This window comes from Helianthus annuus, chromosome 11 (assembly GCF_002127325.2).
Source record: "Helianthus annuus cultivar XRQ/B chromosome 11, HanXRQr2.0-SUNRISE, whole genome shotgun sequence".
Taxonomy (NCBI): Eukaryota; Viridiplantae; Streptophyta; class Magnoliopsida; order Asterales; family Asteraceae; genus Helianthus; species Helianthus annuus.
In genome coordinates this window covers 125,908,007-125,927,323 of record NC_035443.2, presented here as the reverse complement: position 1 = coordinate 125,927,323, position 19,317 = coordinate 125,908,007, and the positions used below count along the sequence as shown (strand labels likewise).

The 19,317-nt window shown below is 35.2% G+C and overlaps 1 protein-coding gene and 1 long non-coding RNA gene across 2 annotated transcripts; both read right to left on the bottom strand.

Annotated features, from left to right (window-relative positions):
• Window positions 1-5,744: 5,744 nt before the first annotated feature.
• On the bottom strand, window positions 5,745-7,011 carry LOC118484271. The gene is made up of 3 exons (XR_004873143.1): window positions 6,802-7,011; window positions 6,435-6,562; window positions 5,745-6,106 (listed from the first exon to the last, which is right to left on the bottom strand). It is a non-coding gene; the product is annotated as an uncharacterized LOC118484271 (long non-coding RNA).
• A 452-nt stretch (window positions 7,012-7,463) lies between these two features.
• On the bottom strand, window positions 7,464-18,762 carry LOC110887884 (nascent polypeptide-associated complex subunit alpha-like). The gene is given in 4 exon segments (XM_035979958.1): window positions 7,464-7,642; window positions 7,645-7,817; window positions 8,103-8,228; window positions 18,302-18,762. Coding segments are annotated over 4 exon segments (939 nt in total).
• Between the last annotated feature and the right edge of the window lie 555 nt (window positions 18,763-19,317).

Genomic DNA, 19,317 nt, shown 5'->3' with positions numbered 1-19,317 from the left:
GTTTTGGACAACTGCAGGTTTGACCATTGATTGGTCAAACTACACAGTTTTGGTCATTAGAGATGTGGAGCTATATGTGCAGTTTTGTTCATCTCTTTACATATGCAGTTATCATCATTACATATGCAGCTATATTAGAGGTATGTTTCTGGTCATCTGTTGACTTTTGACAATTATTGCTCAAAATACAGTTTTGGATATGTTGACTAATTTGGTCATCTCATTACTTGTGCAGATATAACCATCAATAACTAGGATTCTGCATTAATAATCATCAAAAGTGTAGAATTACAACAACTCAATACATACTACCTAAACATATACAACACTATTGTAAAGGCAATAAACAAGTTTAACACATATGGCTTGTTCCCTTTCGACTCTACTCCAGATATCTTTGTTTTCAACAATTTATTCTCTTCTACTAACAGCTTATTCTGTAAATCCATGTTTTGATACTTCAGGTCTTCATAACTGAACCTGCAGTCGGATGCATGTTGTTTAAACATATTGTCCACATCTTCTTTCCATAAGAAAAACTTGCAGTCGAATCTCTACAAAAGACAACAACATTTCACTTAAACCATCAATTCTATTCAAGCCAAAAAAACTAGGGATTAAGGTGGAACATACCGGCCGCTGAGAGCAACCATAAAATTCTTGACCTTGCCGCACACTTTTCCGTCCAACAACTCGAATCACTGCAATAATGTCGTGATGGCAGTACACATTCCCCTGCAAATCAACCTTAAACATTTTTGGGTTTCTGAACAATGTGGATGCAGACGTAGAAGAGGAGCTCATTTCATTTCAAACTTAGGGCTTGTTCTTCAGTGAAATCGACTGGATCGTATGTTGTGATTAGGGCTCCGAGGTGCGTTTAATTTTCATCAGGAATTTCTTAGGTTTCATATGGTATGCTGTTTGGGGGGTTTTTTGGAGTTTTTAAGATGGTGAAACAGGTTTACATTACACGTCACACATGCCATGTTGGATTATATTGACACGTAGGCTTATTTTTCTAACCCAGTTAGTGTTTATTTAATGACGGGGTGTCATGACAAACCATATGTTAAGTTGGGAGTGGTGTGAGCCAAAGTCAAAGTTGAGAGTGCCAGCGGCCAAACGCGAATAGTTAGGGGTGATCAGATCCAATAACCCTAAAAAATATCGGTGAACATTTTGTAGTTCTAACCCGCGAGAATCTTAGAATTGACCCGCGAGAACCATGGACCCGAATCTTTTTGACTATATGGGTCGGTTTCTGTTTTTAGATTTATATGAAATATCGGTTGTGGGTCGGGTCAGTCTCAACCCGGCGGTTCTAATATACAAACCACAAGAATCGTTTGTATTTAATTCAAATGTATAAAAAACCCTACATTTTTTATAGAAATGGTCCAATAAATATGTACTATTAATGCAAAAAATAAAACAATACTTTTCTTTCGTCTCTTCGCTATTCTTTTATACGTGTTATTGTAACGACTTCACGTAATGTTAAAATAATATTATAAATATATATTTTAAAGAATAACAACGTATTTTTAGTGAAATATTTTCCAACTAGATATATATTTATGGATATGATATATTACATGATGTATTTATAGTATTCAAATTTGAAGTATATTATGTATGTTGCTCTAATGTCTTTATATGTACATATTTGTCACAAATAAAAGCAAACATACAACAAATTATTGTAGTCTTTTTACATATTTTTAGATTACTAGATTATGTTTAATTGAGTATGTTCTAATGTATTCGTACATGTATCTTTGTTTGTTGTATACATAATGGATTTTTCATAATGTTTCAAATGACGAGAATGACAAACCATTACTAAAATACAAGCCAGGAAACGAAAAAATGACTTAAAAAGTAAGCTCAAGGGCTATTGTTGGAACTCTATGAAGGAATTCTTTGATGAACATGTTAAAAGAATGAGAATATTTCCATTTAAAGGCCTATTACATAAAAAGATTCTAGCCCACCAGACTCTTTACCCAACCAATTAGGAACCTGGAACCACATAGCCTTCTAAGGTTCAGTTTATGATTCTCAATTCATCAATAAAGTCCGGATCAGGTCGTCTTCTGACCCTTTGCACATCCCTAATAAAAAAATCTAAGTTCGTTGACTATGGGTGTAAGGTAAAAAAATGCAATTTACGAAACGTATAAAAAAGTGTTTCATTCGTTTGACATCTTACGTTAGGGTCCGCTTTGGTTAGAGACGACATATAAAACTTCGATTTTTTTATTATCTAAGTGATTGCTAAACGCAAATTTCGGAAACAAACATATTCCTACATATCTCGTAACAAGTATAAAAGGAAATACTTTTGTCCTCATATAATTAAAATATCCATACGCTTCCTGTAAAAGAAAGTCTTTTTACTGAATTTTTTTCTTCTGTATGGTTGCATATATATTATTTTACTAAAATAAAAAAAGTAGTTATAAAACAATAATAAATTATAGTATCTTTGTCTTTTATACGCTATTTCAACATGTGAGTGACATTTATAATAGTTATATCTCACTTTACAAATCTCATTAATCCTTCTTTTCACAGAAACACTAATAATAAATGATTCATTTAATTATTTTGTAATGTGTAAATTGTCAAAATCGTTCTTGAGGTTTGGACATGTTTGTCATCTTCATCTAAAACAATTTTTTTGTATCATATAGTCCTTTACTTTTGAAAGTTTTTATCATTTTTATCCAAATGTCTAATTTGCTTTATTTTTTCTATTAAACATTAAAACTCTCAAATATCAAGGACGGTTTTGGCAAAAAAAGTCAGACGTTTGGATGAAAATGACAAAAAAAACTCAAAAGCGAAGAACTATATGATACAAAAAAGTTGTTTTTGATGAAAATGACAAATATGTTCAAACCTCAGATTTTAATAATTTACTCTTCTCTATATGTGTGTATATATACACAAATATTTTGTAGATGTATAAATACAAATATAAATATGTGAGGGTGAGGATCTGTGTTGGAACATAAAATAGGCCATATGGATGTTACTTGACAGTGATGACACATAATGATTACCAAAGTGATGGTTCATGAGATGTCTTCTTAATACATCAAAATCACTCGAAACAAATCTATCAAAAACTGTTCCCACCAGTGTGCACGTAAAAACTGCCTTCACCTTACTTAACTACCCCCTTTTCTTTTCAATTAATTTTCTTCAAACAATGTAAATGGAAAACTCAATATAATATGCCTCAAACAAGTATATATAAACAATAAACCTAGATTTAAATTTTATAATAATGCATAATTTCAACAAAATAGATTCAAAGCATGGATAGCGTAAATCAAATTTAGAAGCTTTGAACTATTTGTTTAGATTTTGAAGTGTAAAAACTTTTAACAATTTATTTTGTACAAAAAGTACATATATAGAAAGTAGAAAGGTATTTTTGGTAATTGAAATATATCATTTAACTGTGAGTGGTTATTTGTTTTTGGACACTTGATAATTGGTTAATGAAGTATCAATAATTATTAATGCACATAAAAAATAACAAAAGTTAACCCTTAACTCTAACAAATATAACTCTTAGGTATAAAAAATTAGATTTACAAATGAGAATATATTAAAAGACTTAGGTATAAAAAATTGTATGAATCAGACTGTAAAAGCAATATTTTTTTAATAACATATAACAACCAATAAACAAGAGAGAAAGATAGTCTGCTATATTTATATTTGAAAGATTAGAAGTACAGAAAATTGTATGATTATATAAAAAGAGTATCTCTAATTAAAAAGTAACTTAATTTTATTATTTTAAAACAAATTAAACAAGAGAGACAAATAGTACATACTATCAATGGGTTCTTTTAAGCCACTATATTTGCTACCATTTTTCTATACCATAAATTTTTTATATATTCTTGCACTAGCTTATATCCCGTGTGACACACGGGTTCAAAAAATAAAATTTAAAACATATTGATAAATATGATGTATGACTTTTTAAAGAATAGAAAAAAATATGTAACCAAGTAATTTAAAATAATAATGTTTTGACGCTTGTCAGTTTAATTTTTAATTTTATGAACACAAGTTTCAATTTAAATTACAGAAAAAAAAGGCAATATAGAAGACAGAACAATGATTAAAGATACAAAAACCTGAAGAGAAAAGCTAGCCATTAGCCATATCAATAGATTTTGCATGCTCTTGAAGTTCATCCTACATATCTACAAGGATAAGTAACATCATATACATGTTAGTAAAGTAAATATACATATATGTATACTGGGTAGGGATATGGTAAAAAGTGTCTAAAATGTGAGAAGGATAAGAAGTGTTTTAAACCATTGGATATTTGATCTAATGGTTGAGATCAATAGGGTATAAAAATATAAATTGTGTTTTAATTAGAAGGACCTTATGTAAAATTGAAGGGCAATAGTGTCTTTTTCAATGTTTCAAATATGGTAACCGTATCCTACACAACCAAAACCCCCCATTAATCTCCTAAAAACTAGCTATTCAAATTTAATTGCTAAATTATATCGATCCTCAATTCTAAAAATACAAAAATATGTAACTGCTGCAAGAAACGTATAACACTATACATCCATCATATAACACTATACATCTATCATATAACACTATACATCTATCATATAACACTATATAACAATATATAACACTATACATCCATCACAGACATGCTACCAGAAAAATATAACACTATATAGCACTATGCATCCATCATCTAACACTATATAACACCATGTAAACTATATAAAAAATATATAACACTATATAGTTCTGAATGGTAGTTACACTAATAATTTATGGTGTTATATAGTGTTTTTTGATGGTTGCGCTACAAAATTATATAACACTACAGAATTATATAACACCAAAAACCATATTATAACACCATATAACACCAAGTAACACTATATAACACTATATAAAAATATATAACACTATACAGTTCTGAATGGTTGTTGCACTACAGAATTATATAACACTACACAAATTCGTAGATTAATTCCTAAATTCGAATTCCTATAATAAAGGGTGGCGGTTATTTTGGGCAGTTATCTTTTAATCAATTAATTGAAAGAAATAGAAAATTACTAATTCACCCTTTTGAATTAATTTAGATATAGGACACTTGTCATCACCACATTATTTCTCACCCTTCTCACAAAAGTAGGACTTTGTACAGGATCCTCTACCTATGTATACTTGTACATCTTATGTTTTTTAGTTATTACATTCCATAAACTACAGAAGCTAACCAACTTGTATAAATGTATAAGTATCACACAAAATCAAAATCTGAACCCTAGCACTAATTCATCTAACGAAACCAATAATACAAAAAAAAAAAAGAGAGAAAAAACATAAGTACAAAACAATCATAGAAGTGACTAATTACAATTCCATAAACCTATTTTTCCAGATAAGGTTTCTAGAAGCCTAATTTTACAAATAAGCATAATTGTTCACATAATTGAGAGTAACAACTTGAAGTTTCTACAGGTGCATTCGTGACCATGAAAGCGAGAGGCATCTCAATTTAGGGGTTTGCAATAGAATCTACAAAAGCCAATAAGCACTCTAAACAATAAAAACCATATTAACAATAAAGAGTATATGAATAATCTAAACAATTGATGAACAGACTTAAGAAAAAAAATAATTAAAACAAAAATTAGAAATTTATTTCTTTGAACCATGTGTTTTCCTTCAAAAAAATAATTAAAACAAAAATTATGACAGTGAGTCAATCACTTTTAAGCTGTGAGTTTCAAAATTGCATATACAATGTCACCAGTTGCATCCTTTAAAGCCTTGGCCACATTTTATATTGAGACTCCAGCTTGGGTCACAACCAACTCAATTTCAATGGCCTCCACCCAAGTCTCATCTACATCTTCGTCACATTGAGTCATGGTTGTTGGCTCTGGGGAACGTTACTAAGGTTAGGTGCCTTGAATTGCTTTGTTGCCCGACTCTGTAATTGTGAATTCAGATCCTCTATTTTCGCTTCACCAAACGTCCAAACATTACATATATGTGTCTAAAGCAAGAGACTTACAAACATCTGCTTTGAGATCACAAACAAATTTTGCAAAATGTTGACAGTAATCATTCACAAGCAATAATTATCATGGGAACTAACAGTAGAAAATGGCCAAAAGAGTGTCGTCAAGATAACCATTGTTTTAATACAAAAATACTGTGAATGAGATTATAAAAAAATAACGTTTTCCATTTTTTAAGTAGATTACTAAAGGGTCACGATTCAGATAAAGTGATTGACCACAACTCTTCTATAACTTTTTTCTAGATTATAAATTTCCTAGTATTAATAGATATTTTAGGGGATTAATTTTTTGGTCCAGTTACATGTGGGGTTATATTAAACTTACATTCATGCTCTTTTTCCTGGTAACATGACTGACTCCAAGAATGGGCTTCATTCCAAGCTTTAACTTAGCCCTCAACCTTTTTTTCTAACTTCTGCTTTGCTTAGACCTACCACTTGCATCTTCCTTGCCTGCATACATAATATATCATGTAGTTTATTTTTTGTCACATGAATATATATCATGTAGTTTATTCATGTGAAAGAATGACAACCATTATCCACAAGAACTTCACCCATTAAATAGAAAATTACGGTTTAATATTTCTAGACGGAAGATAAAGCGCATTACACTTAAGTTACATAAAAAAAGGCAATAAAGAAGACAGAACAAAGATTAAAGATACCAAAATCTGAAGAGAAAAGCTAACCATTAGCCATATCAATAAATTTTGCATGCTCTTGAAGTTCATGCTACATATCTGCAAGGATAAGTAACATCATATACATATTAGTAAAGTAAATACTACATGTATGCATACTTGTACATCTTATGTTTATTAGTTATTACATTTCATAAACTACAGAAGCTAACCAACTTGTATAAATGTATGAGTATCACACAAAATCAAAATAATCAAAATCTGAACCCTAGCACTTATTCATCTAATGAAAGCAATAATACAAAAAAAAAAAAACATAAGTACAAAACAATCATAGAAGTGACTAATTACATTTCCATAAACCTATTTTTTCCAGATAAGGTCTCTAGAAACCTAATTTTCCAAATAAGCACAATTGTTCACATAATTGAGAGTAACAACTTGAAGTTTCTTCTGGTGCATTCGTGACCATGAAAGCGAGAGGCATCTCAATTTAGGGGTTTGCAATAGAATCTACAAAAGCCAATAAGCACTCTAAACAATAAAAACCATATTAACAATAAAGCGTATATGAATAATCTAAACATTTGATGAAGAGACTTAAGAAAAAAAATAATTAAATCAAAAATTAGAAATTTATTTCTTTGAACCATGTGTTTTCCTTCCAAAAAATAATTAAAACAAAAATTATGACAGTGAGTCCATCACTTTTAAGTTGTGAGTTTCAAAATTGCATATACAATGTCACCATTTGCATCCTTTAAAGCCTTGGCCGCATTTTATATTCAGACTCCAGCTTGGGTCACAACCAACTCAATTTCATTGGCCTCCACCCAAGTCTCATCTACATCATCATCACATTGAGTCATGGTTGTTGGCTCTGGGGAACATTACTAAGGTTAGGTGCCTTGAATTTCTTTGCTGCCCGACTCTGCCACTGTGAATTCAGATCCTCTATTTTCGCTTCACCAAATGTCCAAACATTACATATATGTGTCTAAAGCAAGATACTTACAAACATCTGCTTTGAGATCACAAACAAAATTTGCAAAATGATGACAGTACTCATTCACAAGCAATAATTATCATGGAAATTAACAGTAGAAAAAATGGCAAAATGTGTGTCGTCAAGATAACCATTGTTTTAATACAAAAATATTGTGAATAAGATTATAAAAAATAAGTTTTCCATTTTTTAATTAGATTACTAAAGGGTCACGATTCCGATAAAGTGATTGACCACAACTCTTCTATAACTTTTTTCTAGATTATAAATTTCTTAGTATTAATTAATATTTTAGGGGATTGATTTTTTGGTCCAGTTACATGTGGGGTTATATTAAACTTACATTCATGCTCTTTTTCCTGTAACATGACTGACTCCAAGAATGGGCTTCATTCCAAGCTTTAACTTAGCCTTCCGCCTTTTTTTCTAACTTCTGCTTTGCTTAGGCCTACCACTTGCATCTTCCTGCCTGCTTACATAATATATCATGTAGTTTATTTTTTGTCACATGAATATATTGTGGGTGTTGATTCAATAAAAAAAAAGAATATTACACTTAGTTTATAACATATTCATGTGAAAGAATGACAATCATTATCCACAAGAACTTCACCCATTGAATAGAAAATTACGGTTTAATATTTCTAGACGGAAGATAAAACGCATCACACTTAAGTTACAGAAAAACCTGGTCATTTTAGGTGTCGCGCTATGTGACTGCTTAAGAGGATACCCGTTGCGCGACGCGACGGGGTATATTGACGACACTCATTCTTTGTCAGCTAGGGTTACGTATAAAAACTCAAGAAATGTCACACCCCGACCATGTAGGACAACAAACCATGGCGGAAACGTCGGGGAGTGTTGTAACAGAATTATTGTTTCATAACCATGGATACAAAAAGTGTTTCGTTTTATTGATAAAATTAAACATTAACATTGTCTTAACATAGAACAAACAAGTTTTATATCGCCTATCATTGTTATTATGTCACTAAGGCCTTGTCCAGATCCTATGTGATGCATGCATCCTAGAGATCACATCAAGCAACAACACCTGAAACATATGTAAAAACAAAGTCAGCAAAGAAATGCTGGCGAGTACATAGGTTTTATAAGAGTATCGGAATCATGGCTTCGTTTATATGTTGCAGTACTTAATTAGACTACAAGAGTCAAAATACAAACCTTGTTTTGAAAAGTGTTTTGCAACATAATTAACCAACTCAAATCAAGATGGTTATAGTTTATAAAATCTCGTAGCCATGCTTCTTAACCCAAAAACATTTGTTTTAGAAAACCAACTTGTAAAACATCTTGTAAAAACTTGTTAAAAACTCGTATGGTTTATATCTTTTAGAAAAACATTGTTGTGTGACATTGTTTCAAAATCGTTTACCCAAGTGAACTAAATAACGCCACGGTATGTAGTATGATGAAAACATTTATATATAGGAAGTACCAGCGGCGTATCCACCATGCTTTCATCACATTACCCCCCTCCCGTTATCTAAACACTAACAAAAAAAAAAACCAATCGTTTATCCAAATTGTTTAACTTATTCAAATCGTTTCCAAATCGTTAACTTGTTTAAATCGTTTAAATCATCCTTGTTTTAGTTGTGAAAAACTATTTATGGTCGTCTCGCTAACAACATTCAACCCTTTGTGACTCGATCACCTCGCTTCTTGCTTAACAAACCACCAAAGGGTAAGTTAACTACAACAGATTCAGTCGCTACCCACAACCCCCACACATAACCATGGGTGCAGTAAGATAACGGGATTTGTCAGATCCTATGGTACCATAACCTAATACTGGTCGGCTTGATCAATGCTAATGAATGTCATTTGTTATGTAACTACAACCAACAAGTTTGTTCACTTTATTGAAATCGTTATTAGTTTTGTATAAACCATCATAATTGTTTTTCAAAAACCATCGTTTAAACTTTGAAAACCATTTCGTACATATGAATCACCCCAAAACAATTGAAAACAGTAAAATAGGGGAACTATGTACTCACATGTAGTGCAAAGTATCCTCAATCAATAGAACTTTAAACAACCTCAAGCAAACCAAAGGAATCAAGTAGCACCTAGTAATCGAACCACTGGTCAAACAATAGACGCCTAAATCGGACGATCGGATAGAATGAAGTCTCGTAAACCAAGTGAGTGTTGGAACTCATGTGATATTGTTTTGACAAAGCTTACATCCTAAATTGAAACCTAACCTAAGTGCTTTCGACCCATCGCGACCCATTAAGGTAGCTTACACTACTTTAACGCGTCGCGCGCGAAATGCGCATTTGAGACGTCTAACTAGTCCTATGACAAGTATTATATGCCAAAACATGTTTAATTATGTTACATAATCAGTTACATGACAAAAGTTTGGGTTACATATGCTTAATTACCAATTATGCATGAAAAGGGTATTTTGGTAATTTACCTAAGGCATATAAACTACTTATCATACAACTACCTAAACTCGGTGACCATAAGGTATAACCTTGGAAGGTTATTCCCTATGCTACTATGGTCCCTAAACATGTTTGTTCGGATCCTAATGATCGACCAAACGGGTCGTGTTCGAAAGTCTAAGCGGGTGTTTAGTCCGCTTGACTTACGACTCTACATAAGCACTAATCTAAAAAGTGACGAGCTAAACATGCTAGAACATGTTTAGTTAAGTTAGAAAACAGGTTTTGATATCAAAACAAACGGTTTTGATATCCTAGAGTAGTTTGGTTACAAAATATGCGTAAATGCGCATTTTGGCCGAAACTACGACTCGTCACTGAGCCTAGATAACGTGGTAATCAGTAGGTATAGTCACTAGGGACTATAACCATCGTGATTACGCTCACGTTATGAAGTTCAAACGAACTTCACGTTGACCATAAACTGGTCAAAGCAGAAAGTCAAACGCAGTTTGACTTTAACGATAGAAACGAATGAAAAGAACGAAAGAATACTTACAGAAGGTCCCCCAAGCTCTTGATCCGATTTACTCTCAGGTATAAAGCATAAACTTCAACTTAGAGAGCCAAAATCAGATTCAAGTGTGCTTTGGGAGGAAGTGAGGGTGGGTATTTATAGGAATTCAAGAACCGTTAAGATCGTTCATCGAAAACTGAGCTTTGATCTGGACCTTACATGTGTGCCCATGGTTTTCTAAAACCATGGGAGCCCCTAGTATGAGTCATGATGGACTAGGTTCATTGAATACCAGCCCATGGCTTTGCAAAACCATGGGTTAAAACCATCAACACTTCAAAATGGACTAGGTTCATTGAATCTGGTCAGAAATTTCAAAAATGGTCCCTGCATTTGTAAAACTTGATTTCTTTGCACTTTTATGCCCCGTTAACCCCATTTTAAGGCTCTAAAATAAAGTTAAAGTATAGGGAACTCAAAACATGCTCAAAAATATCTTGGATGTCGGTTCATTTGGTCGTACGGTTGCGTTATTCGCTTAATTACGATGGAAGTCGTAACGAACGCAAAAACGATCCAAATTAAGCGACGAATGGAATTTTATCATGCCAAACACTAAAACATAATATTTTAATGATTACATGAATTTTTGGATGTCCGAATATATTCAGAACGTAAGATATGCGCGAAAATGCAAACTTGTGCACTTTTTTGACGCTTTTAGTCCCTATTGATCAATAAAGTTTATTATAGCATACCGAACCCATAAAAGCCTATTTATAAGCTATGTAAAGGTTATTTCGGGTATGTTTAACTTATGATCATGTTTCGGAATGTTCGTTACTATACAAATCGGTATAGTTTCGCAGTTTGACACAAATAGTCCCTGCGATTGAACAAACTTGATTTCAACACACCAAACCATCCAAAACTTATTTCTAAGTTATGTGAAGGTTATTTAAGGTATGTTAAGCCTATTTCACTATTCCTGTAACACCCCAAAACCCGAATGCTTATATTGTCGTATGTTCCTATATGACATATCATGAAATAAATGACTAGGCTATTTAACCTAGTAAATTGTATGATAAAAACTATTTAAAAGATGAAAGTTGTGCCAATTATGTTTTAATGGCAAACATGGAGGGGTTAAATGGGATATAATGAAAGTTGGGTTACTAAATAACAAAACACACACACAAACACACACTTCGCGTGTGTTCTTGATCGAGCAGGAGACTCCCATGGAGTCAAGAACCCTAACTTCATCATTTTCATCAAATTGGAAGGCCAAATGATGCTTAAACTCATAACCGAGCATGGATTAATGATCACCAACACGAGGGGATCATAAGGTATGTCTTAAATCTAAGATTTGTGATCATGGGTGAAGTGGATTATGCTCTAATCCGTGAGATAATATGAAATTGATCATGTATAAGGGTTAGAAACATCATATAGAACATGGGTTATGTAAGGTCTGTGTTAATTTGAAGTTTAGATGTGAAAGCCGTTTGCTATGGTGAGGATGATGACTTGAATCACCATTTATGTTTAATTCTTGTTGAAAGTATGATGTATTATGTGGGTATGATGAAAGCTTGTTAGATGAATTAGGAGAAATATGATGTTGCTATGTTTGATGTTTAATTTGAAAGGAAACATGATGATTAGTAGTAGGTTTTGATGGGTTATGTATGAAATTAGAAGATGCATGTATGAATTAGTTGTACGTTATGCTTAAAAGGTGGTACATGCACATCAAGTGTATGATGAAATGCATATAGTGTTGTCCGTATAAGCTATTGTGATGTTACGGGTATATGATGATAAGTCGATAGTTAAGTATGGTTAATAGTTGACTTTTGAAAGTCAATCAAGTATAAGAAACATGATTTGACTCGTTGTCGTAAATGTAGGTTGATGGGAAGTCGTACGGTACATGTTATAGCAATCCGTGTTAAATGTAATGACATGATGAGTTACATGAGTTTAAACGTATACGGGTATGATTATATGAGTTATGTTTGTTAAAAATGATTAATGAAGGTTAAGTGTGAAATATGTGATTGATATGATTGTTATCATGTACGAATGCATATGCTAATAGGAGCGTGATTTTGATGAAAAGAGAGTATAGGAATCATGTCAAGACGGACTCAAGCATGAAAGGATAACGGGTCAAGAAAAGGCGAGAACTCGGATACGAGCACGGACGCATAAGGTAAGTGATTTCCGTAATCACTTCGTAGTACAAGTAAGTAATAAAGTGTTGTAATGAATTAAATATGATGTTTGAGGTCAAATATGTGTTAAGGTCTTTCGTCGTAAATGATGGGTTTAAGGTTGACCAAAATGCCCTTGATGGGTATTTTGGGGTAAACGAACTTAAAAGTGGTTTAGAAGCAAGTTATTCGATTAGAGTAATGTTTTGGACAAATATGGAAGTGGGGATGATGGTTTGGTCAGTCATAGACCGATTAATGCGCGAATACCCTTAACGGGTCAAAATAGTTAGAAAATAGTTAAGTCGAATGTATGTAAGTTAAGAATTTCTGTAATCCGGAGGTAAGATTTTAAGTCCATATGGTAGAATGTGAATTTACAAGCATGTGGGAAGAAACGGGAGGTTAAACGGGTAAACGGTTCGAAAGTTATGCAAGTTTTAGCATTTTCGGACATTGAAACGGATCTGCAGCAAAATGGCGCATGGTCATGTTCCTGGTCGCATGGTCGTGCGCTTGGCCGCATGGTCGTGCGCTTGGTCGCATGGTCGTGCGATTTCGAGCAAATCATTGCACTAGCTTGTGCACTGCCAGTGCCCCCATCGTCGTAGGAACTGCATGGTCGTGCGGTTGGATGCATGGCCGTGCATCAGTTGCCACTGCACGGTCGTGCGGTTGGACGCATGGCCGTGCATCAGCTGCCAGTTCAGTATAATGTGCAGAATTCGTACAGAACAGTCCCGTAACCGAAAAGGAGTCCCGAATCGTATTCTAAACTTATTATAGAATGTTTATGGGATGCGATAAGCGTGTATGTATATATACATGGAGCGATATAAGTAGAAAGGCATAGGTAAATATATAGGTGGGTGGCTGATTGGCGAAAACTGTTCGTTTGCTCTGTTTTGTATTGTGAACTCGTTTTAAGCGCGTTTCAAGTTACGTACGACTAATTAAACCCACGTTTTTATAAGTTTAAGTGTATGAACATGAGTAGTTATGTATGGATGTATGTTTATAAGTATGTGAGCAAGTACGTGGTTATATGACGGTATGTATGAGAGTAGACACGTATGAGTTTGAAAGGTGTACAAGTAGGGATGTATGCATATATAGATGTATAATGTCACGAGTGTGCGTGATGATGTGGATATGGGTGTATGTGAAGATGTAGGAAAGGTATGTACGTATGTAGATGTGTATGTATGTATGTATAAAGGTATGTATGAGTGTATGCATGTATGTAAAGATGTAAGAAAGGTATGTACGTATGTAGATGTGAACGTACGTATGTATAAAGATATGTATGAGTGTATGCATGAATGTAGAGATGTAGGAAAGGTATGTATGTATGTATGTAATTGTGTATGTATGTATGTGTAAAGACATGTATGAGTGTATGCATGTATGTAAAGATGTAGGAAAGGTATGTATGTATGTATGTATGTATGTATGTATGTAATTGTGTATGTATGTATGTGTAAAGACATGTATGAGTGTATGCATGTATGTGAAGTTGTAGGAAAGATATATATGTATGTAGATGTGAATGTATGTTTGTATGTAAGTATGTATGTAAGCATGATTTAGACACGTAGAGTGTTAACGTTTTAATGGTGTACCTTGAGAATGAAAAGTAATGCAGGTACATTACTGAAGCCTCACCAGGAAATGGATACGCAGATGTGATGCTTAAAGTTTGAAAAATGACGAATAGTGAAGTGTTCGTGAATGAATCTTGTTTATATAATGTGTGCTAATGTATGAATGAATGTGGTGAGTGCAGGTTGTATGAGTCACGAGGATCTTCAAGGATTAGAGATCGAGGATCGAGTCACAAGACAGATTGTACGGGAACGTTGGTGTTGAAATTTAGAAAACCCATGTCATGTATTTAATTGTAAATGAGTCAATTGATGACTTCATGTGAAAAAAAAAGTTGTATTAAAATGAAGTTTTAAGTAAGTCAAGGTAATTATAAGGAAAGAAATTTTATGGTACGTGTTTCCGCTGCGACTTTAGTCAATTACAAAATTAGGGTGTTACAATTCCGCAGTGTTTGTTGCATTAAACTGGTTATATGTACGCATCCGTGCGCGTATAACCTTCCAGAAAGCGATTTAGAGCTTGAAATTGGAATCTAATTAAATTGCAAAATCACCAAACACAAATACACAAATAATAACACAAAAGCACGTATAATAAAACCAAAGCAAATTGTTTTATTGATATTCAACATTGTTTTATGTTGTACAACGATTATAGAACACAGTTGTCACAGTCTCCCCTACTTCAGGAAATTTCGTCCCCAAATTTTAACTAGAGGAAGCTTGTGAAAACAAACACGGATATTTCGCCTTCATCTGGTCCTCATGTTCCCAAGTAAACTCTGGGCCACATTTGGATTCCCAGTGAACTTTTACCAATCGAATCCGTTTGTTCTACAACTGTTTGAAAGTACGGTCCACGATCTCCACGGGTTTCTCGACAAAGTGCATCGTTTCATCGATTCGGATCTCGTCGAGAGGAATGTGAAGATCAGCGTCAGCTAAACACTTTCGCAAATTGGACACGTGAAAAGTCGGGTGAATATTCCCAAGCTCTGGATGTAGCTCTAGTCGATAGGCAACTTTCCCAATTCTTTCCACAATCTTAAATGGTCCCATATATCGAGGTGAAAGTTTTCCTTTCTTTCCAAATCTCACGACTCCCTTCCAAGGTGAAACCTTGAGTAGGACACGATCTTCGACTTGAAATTCTAAGGGCTTGCATCGCATATCCGCATATCTCTTTTGACGGCTTCGAGCTGTCACAAGATTATCACGGATTTTCTTGATTTTGTCTGTTGTTTCCAGAACGAGTTCAAGTCCAGTAAGCTGGGCTTCACCGGTCTCGTTCCAACAGACAGGTAAACGACATTTTCAACCGTAGAGAGCTTCGAAAGGTGCCATATTAATATTAGTATGATAGCTATTGTTGTAAGAGAACTCGATCATTGGCAGATGAGAATCCCAATTACCACCAAAGTCTATCACGCATGCTCTAAGCATATCCTCCAAAATTTGAATTGTTCGCTCAGATTGACCATCTGTCTGGGGATGATAAGCAGTGCATAGATTCAGTAGGGTTCCCAAAGCAGATTGCATGGTCTTCCAGAAATGAGATTAAAATCGAGCATCACGATCAAAAATGATATCCAAAGGCACACCATGTCGCGATACAATCTCATCAACATAAATCTTTGCCAGTTTATCAGCAGATAGATCCTCGCGAATTGCAATAAAATGAGCTGATTTCGTTAATCAATCGATAACAACCCATATAGCATCATGACCTTTAAATGTACGCGGTAGCTTAGTGATGAGATCCATCGCAATGTTCTCCCACTTCCAAACCGGTATCTCTGGTTGTACAAGCAAACCAGAAGGTCTTTGATGTTCAGCCTTGACTTTGAGACAAGTCAGGCATTTTGATACATACAAGGCAACATCCTTTTTCATACCAGGCCACCAGAACTTAGTACGAAGATCCTTGTACATTTTATCAGCACCAGGATGGATAGAATATCGAGACTTGTGAGATTCGTCCAATACCAAGGTGCGAAGATCGTCTTGTTTTGGAATCCACAAACGATCCTTGAAATAGAGCAACCCAATCGTCCTTCGCTTCGAGCTTAGCTCAAGTTGACGTGGCAATTCCTTACCTATCAAATTTTTGTGAAACACAAAATTGCTGAGCTTGAAGAACATGAGTTTGAAGATCAGATAACATTTGGAACGCTTCTTCTTGTTTGGGTCCCCACTCAAAAGGCTTATTCTTCTGAGTCAAAGCAGTGAGTGGAACTGCGATCTTTGAGAAGTTTGAAATGAATCGACGATAATATCTAGCAAGACCAAGAAAAGATCGAATCTCTGTCGGTGTTGTTGGTGTATTCCAGTCTCTAATAGCAACAATCTTGGATGGATCCACATGAATACCCTGCCCATTGACTATATGACCCAAGAATTGAACTTCTTTAAGCCAGAATTCACACTTGGAGAATTTAGCAAAAAGTTGTTCCCTTCTTAAGGAGTTCCAATGTTAAGCGAAGGTGTTGCTCGTGCTCGGCTCGAGACTTCGAATAGACAAGAATATCATCGAAGAACACAAAGATGAACTTGTCTAAATAAGGTTTATAGACCCTATTCATTAAGTCCATAAAGATGGCTGGAGCATTTGTCAAACCAAAGGGCATGACAGTGATCTCATAATGTCCATATCTTGTGCGGAAAGCAGTTTTGGGAATATCTTCTTCGAGAACACGAAGTTGATGATACCCAGAACGCAGGTCGATCTTGGAAAAGCATGAAGCACCTTGCAGCTGGTCGAAGAGATCATCAATTCGAGGTAGGAGATATCGATTCTTGACGGTGAGCTTATTAAGCTTACGATAATCGATACACATTCGAAAAGATCCATCTTTCTTTTTCACAAGGAGGACAGGAGCTCCCCAGGGTGAAAAGTTCGGACAGATGAATCCCTTAAATAACTCTTGAAGCTGCTTCAATAACTCTTGCATCTCTGACGGTGCAAGACGATAAGGCACTTTTGCAATCGGGTTGGCATTGGGTACAAGGTTAATATGAAACTTGACTTGACGAACTGGAGGCAAACCAGGCAGTTCATCAGGAAACACCTCTGGATAATCCCGAACAATCGGAATATCCTGATTACACTTACTCTTGTCCTTCTCCTTGGTGGCAGGTGCTAGGAAAGCAACATATCCCTTTCTCAAATAACTTTGGGCTTTTGTTTCTTAAAAGAAACGAGAGTTTAAGGTTCTTGGGGAGATCACAAGTGATCATAAAAATAACAGAACCACACGAATAGTTTATTTTTTGTATTGACATCATAAGGTTGCATCAAACATTCATACAATTGCATTGGTTCAAAAAAAACCACAAATTTTTATTTATATAACAACCGCATTGTCTTTAAATGTTAAAAGATAACAACCAGAGGGATTACAAAATACTAATCGTTCACTGCTGCATCATTGATTGCCTCATTGATGTTATACACTCGTCCACGTGCTGGATTCACATTGACGTTGACGTTCGTATTCGGGTTTGAATTAGCATTCGCGTTTGCATTCACCAGTCTTGGATAGTTGTTGCGGAAGTGACCAAACTCTCCACAGTTGAAACATGAATCCGGTGGGAATCTCGCAGCATTCCCTTGAACCGGAGCTTGAACCTGAGCAACCTGATTTTGTCCCAGACGACAAATATTGGCTAAACGCCCAAGCTTTCCACACGTTGTGCATTGCTTGCAAGCTTGCTGTGCAACATGATGACCGTTGCAGCGTGCACAATGAGGTGCGGTACCAGCATACACCTTTTTCACAGGTAGCTGAGCCGGTGGGTTCTGCGGGTTCTGAGCAGTCTGTGTTGTAACAGCAAAATTCTGAGCATCCTTCCGCTTCCTCGACTTCTTTGACGTCTCACCTTTCTTACCCTTATCCTTGTTCTTCTCAGAATTAGTCGACTTCTTCTTGTCCCCCTTACGGGTAAGTTTACCCTTCCTGACTTGCGACTCAGTCAAGGTAGCAGACAATTCGATTGCGTGACGGACGGTAGTAGGATTAACGCCGGTCACAATATCCTGAATGGAATCGGGCAAACCATCGATATATCTCTCAATTGCCTTCTCCAGAGGGGTAACCATAGTGGGACACAACAGACTGAGTTCCTCAAAACGATCCGTATAGGCACGGTGTTCAGCCCCATCTTGCTTTAGATCATCAAACTCTCGCTCCAAAGCCCGAATTTCATAACGGTGACAAAACTCCTTCATCATGAGAGCCCGAAGCTCATCCCATGTTTGTGCCAATGCCACTTTGGCACCCCTATCACGCATAATACCATTCCACCAGGTAAGCGCACGCTTCTCGAAGACACTAGAAGCAAATTCAACCTTCCGCGCCTTCGGACACTGCACATGTCTGAATGTGCTCTCGATACTCCCCAACCGCTGCAGGAGCGCAGTTGCTCCTTGCGACCCAGAAAACTTTAGAGGTTTAGCAGAATTGAAGCTCTTGAAGTTACACGACGCATTGTTGTTATTATTGTTGTTGTATATCTCGTGGACTTGGGTCACAACACCTGGAAGTACAGCAACCACTTGCTGAGAAACCAAGGCTGCGATTTCTTCAATAGTGAAAGATTGTGCTTCACGTCGAGGAGGCATTGTCTAATAAGAAAACAAGAGAAACGAGTGAGGTTGAAAAGCAAAGAGGTATTGAAAATACCGTCAAAACACCAGAAAGGCGATCATTTGTTCGTTACCTCGAGTGAACAAATGACATGCAGTGACTAATCAAAGTAAATGGGTCAATATAATGTATCGCCG